We start from the raw sequence: 16,150 nt of genomic DNA, 5'->3' as shown, positions 1-16,150 counted from the left end.
AACGAGTCATGTCTGCAACGATATCTGGACCGTCTTTGAAGGTTTTGTACTACTCGTGGGCTTGTGTTTTTGCAACACAATAAACCTTTTCCAACATTCGCAACGAATCCAGTACTCGAAATTCGGTTAGAAATACAAAATTTTAGACAAATTATTTGTGCAATATATATGTATAAATTACAACGCACAACTGAGGTGTACTGACTTAACAACGTGCTGTAAATAAACTGCTTTACAGATCGCGTTCATATATGGTATAGTAATTAAGGACAGACCTATTACTTACCAAAATTTACTTTTTGGAGTATAATTTACCCGCGAAATTTAATTACATTTTCCGAGTGCGTTTTTGTCATAATGTATATACTTTGCAGAGTCTTCGACGTCGACGTTTCCTTCTGGGTGTCACAAACTTCGTGATAAACTTTATATCCGCTGTTCAAGGTTTAATTACCGTGCTGCTGAAACCCTCGAGTAAATTTTTTTCCACACCGGAACGATAAGTATGTTATTTTTGAAAATGTTTTGAACATACTCTCTAATTTTAGTTTTTCTGTCTAATTTGCGATCTAACTGGATCCACAAAATAATTTCTGAAATAATATTTTCACATTTCTTTATGGTATGGCTTTATTTGTCTAATTATTTTATACAAATTTTATATAATAATAATAATTATAAGTATATATGTAAGTACATAATTATATGTAAGTAAAAAGTTTTCAACATCAGATCGCGCTTATGTAAATGAGAAAATTATCGAACTAAAGAACAAAAACTAAAAATAAGTAGAACGTCCCATTGACTAGAGTACAAGGCGGGATTACTGACGATATGCGCAGCTCGGAGACGAAGGGGCAAAATAAACTATACAAATACGAAATACGAAATACATAAATGTATGAATAATTTTAAAATCTATTAACGGTGTCTGGGGATGTTTTAAATTCTACAACAGCACCAGCCTTAATTGAAGAAAGCAACACATGGATTTGCTTAATTGTATAACTTAAGAATGTCAGGCAAACATGTGAAACGAACTGAGATGTATTCAGATGTAATTTAGAAACAACAGTCAGTCAATAAAGTAGGTACACAATAATGAAAGAAGGTTTTTGAGTTTGCTTTAAAGGATATACAAAAATTTATGCAGAGAAAAGCAGAAAAAATGCTCAAATTATTTTTGTACAATTTGCTGCTTTTAATTGAAATTAAGTTAGCACACCTACATACATGACCGACTGTATATAAGACATATTTCAAAGAAAACGTTAAACTGTTTACACTAATAGTTTGTTTTTGTTGTTGTTTTTTTTTTTTTTTTTTTTTTTTTTTTTTTTTTTTTTTTTTTTTTTTTTTTTTTTTTTTTTTTTTTTTTTTTGAACGCATAAGGGATCATAAAAACTTGAAAACTAAACTTAATTTGTTTATGCGTGTTTTTGTATTTTTTTCTTTTAATCTTTTCCTCTAATTAATGAATATCTACATATGCATATTTAACTGTTAAAACTTACAAACTTTTATAAATTTATTTTAGTTAAAATTCGTTATCCATTTGTTTTTTTTTTTTTTGTTTTTATTTACATTTTGGCTGCTTATCAATGATATAACGGTAAATTTTTGTTAAACTTACAAACTTTAATGTTAAATTTGAGCATTTCAACCAAACTTTTGTCGCTTAATTTTTGCTTTGTTGTTGTATTTTTTTTCTTTTTTGTAATTTTTAATTAATTTCTCATAGTACATGTACATACTATGTATGTTATGTACACCTATATAAGCCTTTTACTATAATTAACCGAAGTTTGCATCAGCAATTGCTCGGCTTTTAACACTTTCTCTCTTTTAGTGTGTGTTTAATTAACTTTGTGTTACTAATGTTCTTGCTAATAGAATCGCTCCATTTTGGGCTTATTAAGTGCACAAAAATAATACCCTGAATAGTTTTGTGATCCGGGTGAAGTGTAATCGTTGATGCCATAGCTGCTATAATCATAATTACTGCTTGGTATATGCATGTGCGGATGATTGTGGGTGTGGGCGTGGGCGTGTGGGCCATGTGAAAGGTTGTGAGCACCGTGGGTGTATGGGGGATAGTAATGTTGAAATGCGGCGCCACTTCGCGCCTTTTGTCATGTCAACAAATTGCTACCGCCATTGCCGTTGTTACTGCCGTTATTTTGGTTCGTTCCATGCACACGCATATGGCGATTCAAATTGCCCGATTGTGAGAATCTGCAAATATATAAGCAATCTTTTGTGATAATTTCTTGTAAAGTGAAGAGTAGCAGATATTATTACAACAATTATAAATTTATACAAAATCGTCGCAAATGTTGAAATAGTCTTCGTAGATCGTTGATGACATGCCTCATTCTAGACGATCTTAGACCACTTCAACTGATGAAAATATTAAAAAAGTGAAGGATATGGCGCTGGATAATCGTCGAGCAAAGAAAGCATGACATCTCTCGCGAGTCCGTTTGAATGATTTTGGTGGATATTTTGGATATGAAACCCGTTATTGCTGTACTTGTCCCGATAAAGCTAAATTTGTTTCACACAGAGTACCGTAAACAGATCTCTTTGGACAGCATGGTCGTGCGAATTCCAATCCCACATTCATGGAGAGCAACTGCCAATGAGACATTTATGAGGTTTATGAGTTTGAAGAAGTCAACAAACATCGGAATGGAGGGAAAAAAACGTGCAGAAACCAAAAAAAAACAAGCCGAAGCCACTCAAAAATTAAGGTGATGCTAATTGTCTTCTCCGATTTGGTGTATCATGAATTTGTTTCGGAGGATCAATAAGGAGTTCTATTTGCTCGTATTGAGGGAGGGGGAGGAAATTGTGGAAGAACAATCCATGAGTTTTACACGATGAGGGTGCATTATCAGCATCGAGCCACGATTGTGACCTGTTTATAATCAAAAACGCAATAAACACCATCGATCAACCACCGTATGCACTAGATTTAGCTCTTTAGGGTGATTATTTCCTGTTAACCGAACTTATTACTTCAGTTTTCAGTCGAGAGATATAACTAAATTCGCTGAAGGAGCTGAAGGGCAATCAAAAAAGTTCTTATGAAAGGTAGTTCGGAACTGGAAATAAGTGTATTAAATCTAGTGAGGATAACAAAAGAAATATTGATGAATAATTTTGTGTTTTATTTACAAGTTCCAGGTAAATTTTTTAATATAGTTTCAATAAAATTAAAAACAAGGCTCGTTCTATCGGTCGAATCGATACAAACTCTTCAGCAGGGGAAGTATCAATGTTAGTCTAGAAGAAAATTTTGAAAAAGAAAGACAGGCATACTTTTTTTTGTTTTTTTTTTTTTTGAATCACCTAACCAGTAATAAGAAAAGCCTTTCAATAATTGTTTGATTTTTCGTATTATTCTATAAATTATTCTATAAATAAAGGGTTCTAAAAGTGTAAGCGGGTAATTAGATTTGTATTTGGAGAAGAATTTTACAGTTCATTCTAAAATATACATATATATTTGTGTATATACAATTTTTTATTTCTAAAAGAAACTTATTGTTTGAACTCAGCGACTTTGGCCACAGTTAAAACAGTTTTCTGAAATATATCCATACCATATCTACATTTTTGGTATTCCTTATAGGAAGTTGTAATGTGGTTAAGTCCAAAGGCGGATTTGAGAAATTGTGTCGGGACTTCTCCAAGTCTTATTTTGTCCCTTTAACATATTTTGCCCGGTTTACATAATGTTTAAGTGCCAATAAGACAAAGAACTACTTAACCTTGCTGAAGATCACAATTTGTCGATTATAAAACGTTCTTCCTAATTGAGACTTTCCGAAACCACAACCTAGCGGATTTTGGGAAAGTATGTGGGTTTGCAACCGTACAAAACTAACTGACCTCATGGGACCATGGGTACACGGCGTGAATTTGCTAATTTTGGCTTAGAACAACTTGAAAACGATAACGATTTTTAAACAAAACTGTCGATTCTGATGTGACGAAAATCCACAAATTATTCATAATCAACCTTTACATTCACCTAAATTGACAGTTTGGTGTGGTTTTTGGTCTGGTGGAATCATCGGTCAGTAATTCTTTCGAAATGGAGCTGGTGACACAGTTACAGTCAATGGAGAGCGATATAACAGATCACAATAACCAACTTTTTATAGTCGTAATGGAAGAAGTTGACCTTAACGACACTTGGTTCCAACAAGACAGTGCCACGTGCCGCACAGCACGTGCAAATTGCGAATTATTGTGAGAAAAATTTGGAGATTCGATTATTTCAAGAGATTGTGTCACTGAATGGCCTCCCAAAGTTTGTGCTTCTCTCTTAAGCTTTAGAAGTTAATATTGAACGTGCCATTCATGGGACATACGACTAGATTTAGTGGAGAAAGTACTCGAAAATTGGGTTTATCTAGTTCCTTTATGCAAAAGATGTAGCCATTGAATTATGTTGTATCCAGAACTTATTTGTGTTGATTGTATTCCTTGAAAATTAGTATATATATTTTTTTACAAGAAATCATATCGCTCTTATTGGAAAATCCTGTATATGGCTTAAGAATTCATGTAATATACGAGCAATTTATTCTTTGAAAACTATTTAATTTTCACAAGTTTTTATAATGACGTCCTTCCTTAAGTTTTTCGGTGATATGCTACCACCCACAACTTAACTTCCACAACCCACTTGTTTACCATAGATACCTATAAATACTTTGTACATACCTGAGCAAACACAATTTACATTGATATGGCTTCTCGCCGCTATGTATACGCAAATGTTTTGTTAGTGTGGAACTGTCCGAAAAGGATTTCTTGCACGAAGAACAACGATATGGTCTTTCGCCCGAATGGGTGCGCATGTGCGTGGTGACGCTGGAACTTTGTGAGAAACGTCTATCACAAATTGGACAGCGGAATGGCTTTTGTCCGGTATGTGTGCGTACATGTGCCGTCAGATTGGCGGCCTGCGAAAAGCTCTTGTTGCAATCCGGGCATCTAAATAACGAATAACGAGGTCGATATTGGATTTGGAAGGAATAAAATAAAATATAATATATTATGTGCTTACCTGTAGGGTCGCTCACCCGAGTGAGTTCGCAGATGTGTTTTGAGCGTGCTTGGGCGTGCGTAAGTTTTGCCACAAAGCCTACACAGATTGGGCTTTGAGTCGGAGCCCTCCTCGTTGCTATCCTCATCGTCATCGTAAGGACTCTTCGTTGGTGATGCAAAGTCAGGCGCAAGCTCTGTGCCAGCGGCGAATAGATGACGCGATGTATCGCTTATCGGTGACGGTGAGTCCTCCTCGACAATGACGGCATCGGTGAGTGCAGGCAAACCACCAGCTCCTGGACTCTGACTGGATTGCTGCAGCGTTGGTGTGCGAAAATCGGCGGTGAAGGAATATGTGGCTGCGGGTGGATAATGTGTTGGACTGAGTAGTGGCGGATAGAGCACATTGACGGAGGAATTGGTATTTGGTGGCGTCCATTGCATCTGTAAAATTGTCTTAATTCAATTAAAGCGTTTAGATTTATTAAAGCTAAATTTAGCACCCACCTGCGAACATTGCATGGGCACCGTGCCTTCCGCGCCGTAGCCATGCATTGTCATATTCATGCTGACGTTCACACTCATGCTGGGATACATTGGTGGCGGCGGCGGCGCAACACTTGTGTTAATATGTTGACTACAGGTATTGCCAACGGACGCAGATCCACCTAACATGCCACTACTGCTGGGATCATAATAACAAGACGTGGGTGTGCCGCTGGAACTAAGTGAATTGCCATGTGGTGTGCTTTGCGTTTGACTTTGGGTGTGATGTGAGACTTGTCCGCCAGGTGAGACGAGCATCTGATGCGGATGGACGGTGTAGGAGAGCGATGCTTGATGCGGGTTTGTGGAGAAATTATATGAGGCACCGCACGGTGAAAAGGGGAAGAGGCTAGGCAAGGGATCGATGTCTAATGGCGGTAATCCGGGGAACGATGAAGCCATCTCATCGGTGCTCCAGTAACTGACCGCGTTGTTGCTATTGTTGTTGTGATTGGCAGTCGTATTCGTACTGCTGCTACCAGCGAGACTTACTTGATGTTGTTGTTGTAAGTGAGTTTCTGTGGATTCAACAATACCGACACCGGTTATAACACTCGACGTCGAATCGAAACAGGAGCCGCAATCGAAGTCGTTGGACGTCAACGATGAGATGGGCAAAACGGTATTGCCTTGACAGGACAAACAGCCAACACAGGAAGATGCAGCACACTCTTGCTATTAGGGCGATTGGACAAGGAGGAGAACATTGAAATTGTTTTGAATTGAATTAGAATTTTATTTGTAGTAAATACAACTTTTTTTATTTGCTGATTTTTAAATTGTTGTTTTCTTTTTATACCCTAAACATGTTTTTTTTAAATATGACACGAAGCTTTTAAATCGTTATGAAAATTCACGTTTTGTAAAGGATGTGTTTCAACGCGCAACTTATAAACAACAATTCGCATCACCATCAACAATCTTTACTCCCAGCATATGTTATTGGATAATATTCGACCGAATAGACCACGTCCAGCACGCAGTGAAAAAATATAGCAGCCATAGCTGAGAAGTGAGCACGAAGACCGTGGAAACTCGATTCGGCGCCGTTCGCAACAACTCGGACTGACGTATGTAACAACTTGACGTATTTTACGTCGAGATCTTAAACTGAAAGCATACAAAATACATCTTGTACAAGAATTAAAGCCACTCGACCTTCGCAAACGACATCGCTTCACATTAAAAAGTTGCAATAAGGTCCGACATTTTCGAGACAATTTCTTTTTCAGCGGTGAGGCCCATTTCTTGCTTAATGGGTAGGTAAACAAGCGAAATTGCCGCATTCCCAAATGAGCAACTTGAAGAAATGCAAGAGCTGCCATTTCATCCAGAAAAAATATCGGTTTGGTGTGGTTTGTGGGTCTTCAAAAATAATGGCAGTGAGAACGTAACCGTCAATGTCGCCCGTTATCGCGCTTATCATGACCGACTATTTGATGCCTGAAATTGAATCTCGTGATCCCGTCGATATTTGGTTTCAACAAGACAGCGCTATCATGATACACATTGCATCATTTAATGGATTTATTTATGGAAGACATAATTTCACGTTTTGGGTCTGTCGATTGGCCACCCAGATCGTATGGTATCTCACTGTTAGACTTCTTCCTGTGGAGATAGGTTAGGCCTATGGTCTATCCGAACAATCCCGCTTCGATTCAGGTCTTGGAGCAAAACATCACGAGTGTCATTCGTTAGTTATCAATTGAAATAGTCGATCGAGTCATCGAAAATTTGAAAACCGGAAAGATCATCTGAGAAGGTAATCTTCAAAAAATAAATGTCAAAAAATTTTTTTTCGAATAATGATAAACATTCCCCATTCAATTTTAATTTTCTTTGTTTTTTTCTTTAAAAAATTATGGAACCTCGAAATCGATTACCCTTTATGTATAAATGATCAAAATGCATATAAATGATCAGAATGGCGTGCTGAGTCGATTTCGACCATGAATTTTACATACATCATTTGCTCTTCAAAAAACTGCTCATACTTGTATATCGGAACCATTGATATCAGCTCGCAATAGTATATATCTTCTATTTTGATTGGATTATTGTCCAAGGCATTAGGGCAATTTCCAAAAATCTCCATTCAGATCAGATCACTATAGCATATACATATCTATACAATAAACTGAATGATAGGTTACAAGCATTTGCATGTGAAGCTTTTCCATCTGACGAGAGAACTTCATGAAATTTGACATGAGGTATTGCCTAAAGCCATGGAGTAGTTTTCAAAGAACTTTTTATATTTGTGAATGGTATTATAGCTACAGTGTAACCGTTTTTTTCTTGTCTTTCTTTCTTTTGTTTTTATTATTGCGAATAAGAAATTTATAAGACTGCATTTACCGAGCTATATTTTTATTAAGTCTATTCAAAGCACTCGTTCATTAATATTTTTTCAACACATAATTTGTACTTTTGTCACTGGTAAACATTATCCCAGTTCGTTACAAAATTACACCCAAATCAGGTATTAATTTCAAATAGCGTCGGTAGAACATTTTCTAAATCCTAATTTCTTTCTCTCTCTTTTTCCAACTTCACTTTGCATGTAGACAAATATCACTTCAAGCGTCTTTGTAAATTTTCACAACTTTACAGTTAATAAAATTGTTTAACTCCAACAAATATTAATTTTTGTTTTGAAAGCTCTGCGCTTGCCGCGTTTAATTCCGTTTTAACCGTTATCGTACCTGTGGACTATCCAACGCCAGACCGAATAATGGATTGTTGGGCACATATCCCGTTTCAGGTTCCACTGGACCGCCATTTGAGACATCGCACGATATGTACATAGCTCCACCCTCTTGATCTTCCAGGGAATCTGTAAAGAATTTATAGCAAATGCATACATAAATACATACAAACGTGTTGAATCGTGTTCTTTATTTTATCTAGTAAACTTTGGGGATGCTGTGAACAGCTAAATCAACCACTTTGCCATGCAGGTGGAAATGCTTTATGGACATATTTTAATATATACTAATACATATAAGCTGTGCATATATTTCTTCAAGTATATATGTATGTATATATGTACATATGTGACCTAAAATGCAAAACAACGTATTATCAAAAAATCGAAATTGATTTTTTTATTGTTTACGATTCACTACATCATATTATATGTATATATCGATTAAATTTTCAGCTTCCGCTGACAGATATAAACAATATATAACTATTTTATAACCACTATATGGCCATTTTATAACCACTTTATAAGCAAAACTCGAATTTTGTTTCAATATGAGAGTAAAGAGTAAAAAATAAGAGTAAGAGTAAAAAAGGCACTCATATTTAATGTAATTAATCTAAAAATACTACATATACCAAAAATTAAAATATGGAATATTTTATCTCAAAAATTTATAAAAACAATTTAAAATATCTAAAATATTTTGCTTCCTACTTAAAAAAAAGTTTATTCCACCAAAAAAAAAAAAAAATTTCACTAATAAATAATATCATTTCGATAAAAAAGTCATATTTAAAAATTGGAATTTAATTAAATAATTTTAATTTTTATAATTAGCCCACAAACGGCCAAAAGAAATTTCGAAATTTCTTCAATTTATCACCGTACAAATGCTGTATTGTGGCACTGTCGTTAGCTCCGCCTCAAAAACATACCCTTATCGCTTGTAAGCTTCCAACAGTGGCACATACACAGCAGAGCATGAGTATGCATGATGCATGTGAGTATATGCCATGACAATTGTTTTTGTTGCTTTTCCCTCGCCAATTCGTTAATCAAGCGCGGTGCAATGCACAGGCGCAAAAAGAAGTGGAATACACACACGCCCATACTCACACCTACAAATAACCACACAAGCGAATAGCAACCAATGTATGTTGCTACAGTTAGGTCCAGTAAGAATTACGTAGCTTAAATTTTTTTTCTAATAACGTAAGATATTGGTACTAGTTCTAGAAGCACAGTATCGTGATTATATTTATTTTCGTAATTTTAAAGTGAAATTTTCAAAGAAATTATTTGTTTTGTGTTTAGTAGATTCGCATTCTGTTTTCTCTACCTATTGGGTAGCAGGAAACTAAGTTGCATTTACGCTCACAAAACCTTCATTAGGGTGGTAAGTATTCAATGTCGTTTATATTTTCAATATGGTTTTAAATTTTTTTTTCTTGTAATGTTTGGGTTGATAAACGCCTCAAAACAGCTCATTGAACATTAAACAAATTTATTATTAAATAAATAAAAAATAAGAAAGAATTAAATGGATTATTACCTCAGTACTCAGTTCTTTTTCATTTTATAGTAAAGAATTTTTATAATAATAATACATTTTAAGATAATCGWTATATTCGAGACTATACTTTCATCATAATATTTAAATAAAAAACAATTTATGGTTTATTTAGATTTTTTTCCTTGAATGGAAAGTGTGTTAGTTTATAAAGCTTACAACTTCGCCATTACAAGCCAGTAATAAGAGCAGAAGTCTACTCCTCTACACCGCTTGACAAAAGTAACTCATACTTCATTTAGTCTACAATCTGAAATATATTTTTGTTTCGACATTTCTTTACTGGCGACGTTTGAGTTCTGTTTATTTCGATTCATCACTTCTTTGCTGGCGACATATGAGTTCTACTCTCTTGCCAAAAATTGTATGTACGAAAGTAACAACTAAGTTTTTAAGTTGTACGAACTCTCTCTATCAATTTTAAAGTGTATATCAGTTATTTGTTAGTTTCCTTAAATTTAAGGTTTGCTAAGGACTAGTAGCTCTCTGTAAGGCATGGAAGCTGCCAGTATAACCTAACCTAACCTAACCTAACCTAAATTTTAAGTTTTAAAGCAGACTACTATTAAGTTAGTTACCACTACTGTGGTCCGAGATTTTCACAAGAAAGTGGGGCTAGCTCAGACATGTTCTAAGACGAGATCCTGAGAAATAGCCGGAGCCATAGGATATGTATATATTAAATAAATAATTTCAGTGACTACATATATATCTAATACATATATATCAACACAAAGACTTAAATAAACTAACTGTGACATATCCCTCCTAAAAAGCAACGTAACGTAACGTCACTTTTCATAAGTTTACAAACGAAGAAAAAACGATATAATAGAAACCACTCATATTGACACAAAATTTGAATTTTAGTTATGAAATGGTTATATATTGGTTATATTTACGCAATATAAACATAAGCAAAAAAAACTGAATTTCGATTTTTTTTTTTGTGAAACGTCGATTTGAATTTTAATTGACGATATATACTATTTACTTCATAATATTTTATTTTTATTTATAACTTTCTTAAGAATTGTATGTAATTATTCGACAATTCCTACCTACCCTAATAATCACTTATGCGCTTACATACGTCCATACAGCGAAAAAAACATGGTGGATTTCATGGCATTCGTTTTGATTATTACTCGATACAATGGCCGCTGGAATTTGTAGAAACCATAGGCATAGTAACGAATGGCTTGACAGGAAATTCTAGTAAAACACACACCACTTGTACATACACATTAAGTAGAGCACATCTTACAGCTTATTAATAGGTAAAAATACTAAAATGCTAAAATGCTTACACTCACCCAGAATTATATTCAAGAGTTTGAAACTTTTATATAGCAATCCCATGACATGTTTCCTCCTCTAGGTAATGTGATTTGTTTGGTGGTTTTATTTCTAGTTTTTCTACGCTTCATTTTACGTCGATTTGTGCCGCCTGAAATTAGATATATTATATAAATTAATAAACAGTTTAACCGATTTTATGGTTTAAAGGCGTTAAGTTGTCAATATAAAGTGTATATTTAATTATCGGAAATAACTCGGAAAGATCTGATATCTAGATTGAAAATATGTTTTAAAATATCAAATTGTCGGCCATCCGATTAAATTGCAAATCAGGCTTTTTTCTGATTATATTAGTATGTAATTGCAAAGACCACTTAGTCTTTAACTGCTTCTCCCGGAGTGTACTGCTATGAATACTCTTAGAGATGGAGTATTTTTATCCATTAGGACGGTGAACAAAGAACCATAAATCTTCCGCAGGACCTTTCTCTCCAAAACTCGTAACGCCATGCACCATAGCAGGACGGGGAAGATGAGTAACTTGTAGTATATGGTTTTTGTTCGTCGAGAGAGGACTTCACTCTCCAATTCCCTACTCAGTCCGAGGCACCTGTTGGCAAGAGATATTCTGCGTTGAATTTCGAAGCTGACATTGTGGTTGGTGTTAATGCTGGTTCAACGATACAGGAAATTATGTCAGACTTCAAAGTTAGGACCGACAAAGGTGACTTCGGAGCCAAGATGCAAGTGAAACAACTGTTTATCTGATGATAGCAGATATTTCGTCTTGCCCTCGTTCCCTACCAGACCCATTTACTTCGCTTCCTTATCCAGTCTGGAGAAAGCAGAGCTAACGGCGCGGTTGTTGAAGCCAATGATATCAATATCACTGGCGTACAACATCAGCTGTACACTCTTATAAAATATTGTAGCTTCTCTATTCAGTTCTGCAGCTCGAATAATTTTCCTCTGGAATAGATTGAAGAAGTTACACGATAGCAACTATGAAACTGCTATAAAGAATTCAAATTCACCTATGTAATTATTCTTGCCTACCAAGTCCCCAAATTGTTTGCAAAAAAGAAATTTCTATTTTCTATTCCTCTTGGTTTTCTGTCCTCAAACTTTTCGCATGATTTTTCTAACGACAAGTAATATCGCACTTTAATTAAAAATTTCCGTTTCCTTGGCGTTTGAGGTAATTTACAGATTTTTTTTATAGTAAAACATACTATATACTATATGATCCACAGCTGAATGGAATGAATAAATCGACATGAAGTATTATGCCAGATTCAATAACGTCTACGAATTCAAAACTTATTATTCAATTATCATACCAAAAGCATTAGGTTAGAAATGTGTGATTATTACTTAGCGATTTATAGTTTTGAGATATTGACATAAGAGTTACTTCTACAATTACATATTTGAGCATGGAATAAGCTTAAACTTGAGCCAATTATAAATTTGCCAAGACATTTGTCTTCTGAAAGTTCTTGTATTTCGACTAATACAAGCACAACCAGTTGTTTTTCGATTAAATGGTGCAATCAAGAAGAAGTTATTAGAATATTTATACCGCGCTATTTTTCGCTATTTTCTATGTGAATTTTAGGCTTACCACATACATATATACCAACCATATAGTTATTGAAATCATGTAAAGCTAGCACCAAGAAGGAATTTATGATTTTATATTGGAGTATTCTTGCATTAAGAAGCTTATGTAGTTTGGATAAACTTTTTACCGCGTAAAATATATGTATACCAAAATCATATAATCTTGGCTTGATTTAATATATTTATTTATTTAATTTAATTTAACTTTCGTTTAAAATATGTGAGGAAATCCATTATTTCTTCTTAAAATTTGTCTGCATATGAAATCCTTATATTTGAAATAATAAAAAAAAATTTCAATTTTAGTATGGACCTGAGGAGCTGCTGTTGCTATACGAAACAATTTTTTTTAATCTCACCTTTTCTCTCTCTTGTCAGTGGTATCTAAAGAAAGGTTGAAGCTTCATCTATTGTTGAAAACCAAAGTTGCATTTCTTTGACCCACTGTCCATTTATAAATAATGAGAGCATTCAACCATCAGGAACTGAAAAGTTATTGGTGAATTCCAACTTTATATATCATATATACATGTATATACTACTGTGAGCAAAGAATAGTCAGAGTTTTTAGTTTAAATTTCGATCAAAATGTTTTTTTTTTTTTTAGGTTGATATGACTGTCGGCGACATCTGTGCCACAAGTCACATCAAAATAGTCATACGTGTTTCACATACGCTTGTCTTTATTCAACAAAGAAGTTATAATAAATTTTAAGTGCAGGATCAAATTTCAGGTGCCTAAAATGTTCAAATTGTTGGAACAGGCTTTCGGTGATAATTGTTTTTTGCTGGCAAGTGTTTTTGATTGATACAAATTATTCAATGAAGGTCTAGAAAGCATTAACGCTGAGCCATGTCAAGAACGGCTATCAACCTCAACACGGTCAACATGTTAATAAAATAAAGGAATTGGTGCCTGAGAATCGACGGTTAACAGTGAGAAATCTTACTGGCATTGTTGGAATTTAGGAAGGTTCAGAGAAAACCATTTTGAAAGATCAGTTGGGCCTAAAAAAAGTGAAAGCATAATGTACGGAATTAAAATCATAAAATTTTTTTCGAGAAACAACGTCTCTTAACGGTTGTGAAACAATGCTTTCCGACTACCAGGATGTAATTAAAAGTAGTATTACTTGCGATGAGTCCCTCTATGATTACGCAAAGGTGAACCGAAAAACCACTTCAAAAAAGTCAAAAATCAGGGTTGTATGGACAATTATTACAGTTTACTGCATTGATTCTTCGTGAGTTTTTCGCTAAGTCTTCAACCAATATCGTGCCGCAACCACCGTATTCGCCCTTTTTAGCTCCGTGTGACTTCTGGCTTTTCCGAAAATTCACTTTAACAACTGTTTCAAAGAAACAAGTCGTAGTCAGGAGGGACTGCTGCGATGTTGTTTTATATATATAGTTTTTAACCGGTCTTATAACATGAGGTCGAGAGTTGCTCTCGATGTTGTTCCCTATTATGGTTTCACCCACTTTAGAGAGTGGAATTCCAGGATTATATCTCAACAACTGAGGGACTAAAACGCCTATATACAGACATAGAGACAGACAAAGAAAGAACATGGCTGAATCGACTCAGATCGTCTTGTTAATCATTCATTTATATGCTCGATAGTGTTTAAGAATTCGTTTTAGAATTTGTTTAGAAACTTTCAATTCACATCCAATTTTTGTTGAGATGACTACGATTGTCAAAGTTTTTTACGTCGTTCTCTAACTTTAAGCTTGGATAATAGTTCTACTTCATGCATGCCCAGTCGATAGTGAAGTAATGAAATTTTGTATGATTTTGAAATAACACAGATTACTGAAATTCCATAAAGCTCTTATATATTGATGTCCTGGCATGGAAAATCGTATCCGAAAGCATCTTTCTGTATTAAAAATAATCAATTTGGTTTGGTCGAATTTTGCTTGCTATTAGTTTTGTGAGCGTTGACAGGAGTTGATTCGATTTTCAAGAATAAAAACTTTCTTAATTTTATAGCTGAATTTTAGCAGGTTTAACCAAACTATAAAAAGGCATATCTATGGTACAGGATTTTATAATTAACATCTCATATGGGGGACGATCTTTAAGCGGTTTTATCATCTTGCAAGTCGTAAAAACGTTTTTTTTTTTGTGAAAAAATACTGTCGAAGGAGCATTCTATTTAATAAATTCATTTTAATAAATAAATAAAAATAATGTTTATTTTCCAAAATTTAATGTACTTTGATTATCAGCAATTCAATATGAAAAATTGTAAATTTCTTTGATCCCGTAGCTGAACTCGAAGAGGATTTTCGAAAAAATGTGACTGCTTAAAGTTTCCTCAAATTCAAAAACAAAACAAAAATGTAGTATTATTAGAAATGAGTAGTCAAAGGATTTTGGCGGCTTCCTAAAAAACGGATTTTTCCATATTGCACCATAAAGTGAAATTATCATCAAATATCTTATACCTACGATTATTACCTGAAAAACATATAAGAAGGTCCTGTGAAAATTTCGAGCTGATAAATCTAGCCGTTTCGCCAAAATTTTTCTTAACGTTTCAAAAAATAGCGTTTCCGAAAAATTTGTTTATTTTTTTTAATAGCCGATTGCACTGAGTTAAAGATTTCATAAGCTTATATCTCCGTCACTATTTTTCGCATCAACTCAAACAATTTACCAAAATTTTTAAGTTCAAATATTCGAAAAATATTCTGAAATGTACATACGACATAAATTTTTTGAAATTTAAAAGTAGTTATAACTCCTGAATTCCTACCAAGAAATAAGTATAGTCAATTACTGAATCTGTGGTAAAACTGTGATCTGTTCTAAAAGTCTGAGAAAGCGTAAGGAGTGAAAAACCTTGAAAACTAGTTTCTAAACAAATATCCACTCTTTAAGGCTTTCACAAGACAAAATATCCATATCCTTCCCTTGGCGCCAAAGTTTAGCAGATTTTTGGTTTATTATTGGGTTTTATATTATTTTACAAAAAATAAAGCAAACAAAATCGAAACTTTTATAAAAAAAATTTAAAATTTTTTAATAACTTTAATTTTAAATTTTATATATTTTTTTTTTCAAAATATTTAATAACACAGGCTAGTATTTAACCATTCCTGATCCTTCTTTAAGCCAAATGTTTTGCAAGGATTTCTTTAAACATTTTGAAAGGTGAAAAAACGTTAAACTTTTATTTACAACGGTTTTAACTTGTAAAACAGTTTTTTTTTTTTTTTTAAATTCAGAAATCAGATAGAATTGAAAAAATTTGGAAAGAGTAGAATTTATTACTGAAAAATATTTTGCATTTTTTTTTTACATTTTATAAAAATTAAAAATA

The 16,150-nt window shown here is 33.9% G+C and overlaps 1 protein-coding gene across 1 annotated transcript in view; it reads right to left on the bottom strand.

Moving 5' to 3' along the window:
- Positions 1–1,570: 1,570 nt before the first annotated feature.
- The window catches only part of LOC108966900 (protein glass), a 14,886-nt gene continuing 306 nt past the window's right edge, over positions 1,571–16,150 (bottom strand). Inside the window, exons 2-7 of the mRNA XM_018930040.1 lie at positions 11,210–11,343; positions 8,319–8,449; positions 5,572–6,285; positions 5,084–5,508; positions 4,738–5,010; positions 1,571–2,235 (exon numbers count right to left, since the gene is read on the bottom strand). Coding sequence (XP_018785585.1) covers positions 2,133–2,235; positions 4,738–5,010; positions 5,084–5,508; positions 5,572–6,285; positions 8,319–8,449; positions 11,210–11,255 — 1,692 coding nt within the window. The 5' untranslated portion in view covers positions 11,256–11,343 and the 3' untranslated portion in view covers positions 1,571–2,132. The remainder of the gene's footprint in view (positions 2,236–4,737; positions 5,011–5,083; positions 5,509–5,571; positions 6,286–8,318; positions 8,450–11,209; positions 11,344–16,150) is intronic.

The sequence above is a fragment of the Bactrocera latifrons genome, unplaced genomic scaffold, assembly GCF_001853355.1.
Source record: "Bactrocera latifrons isolate USDA-ARS-PBARC rearing strain unplaced genomic scaffold, ASM185335v1 scaffold_171, whole genome shotgun sequence".
Taxonomy (NCBI): Eukaryota; Metazoa; Arthropoda; class Insecta; order Diptera; family Tephritidae; genus Bactrocera; species Bactrocera latifrons.
This window is presented reverse-complemented; position numbering and strand designations above follow the sequence as displayed.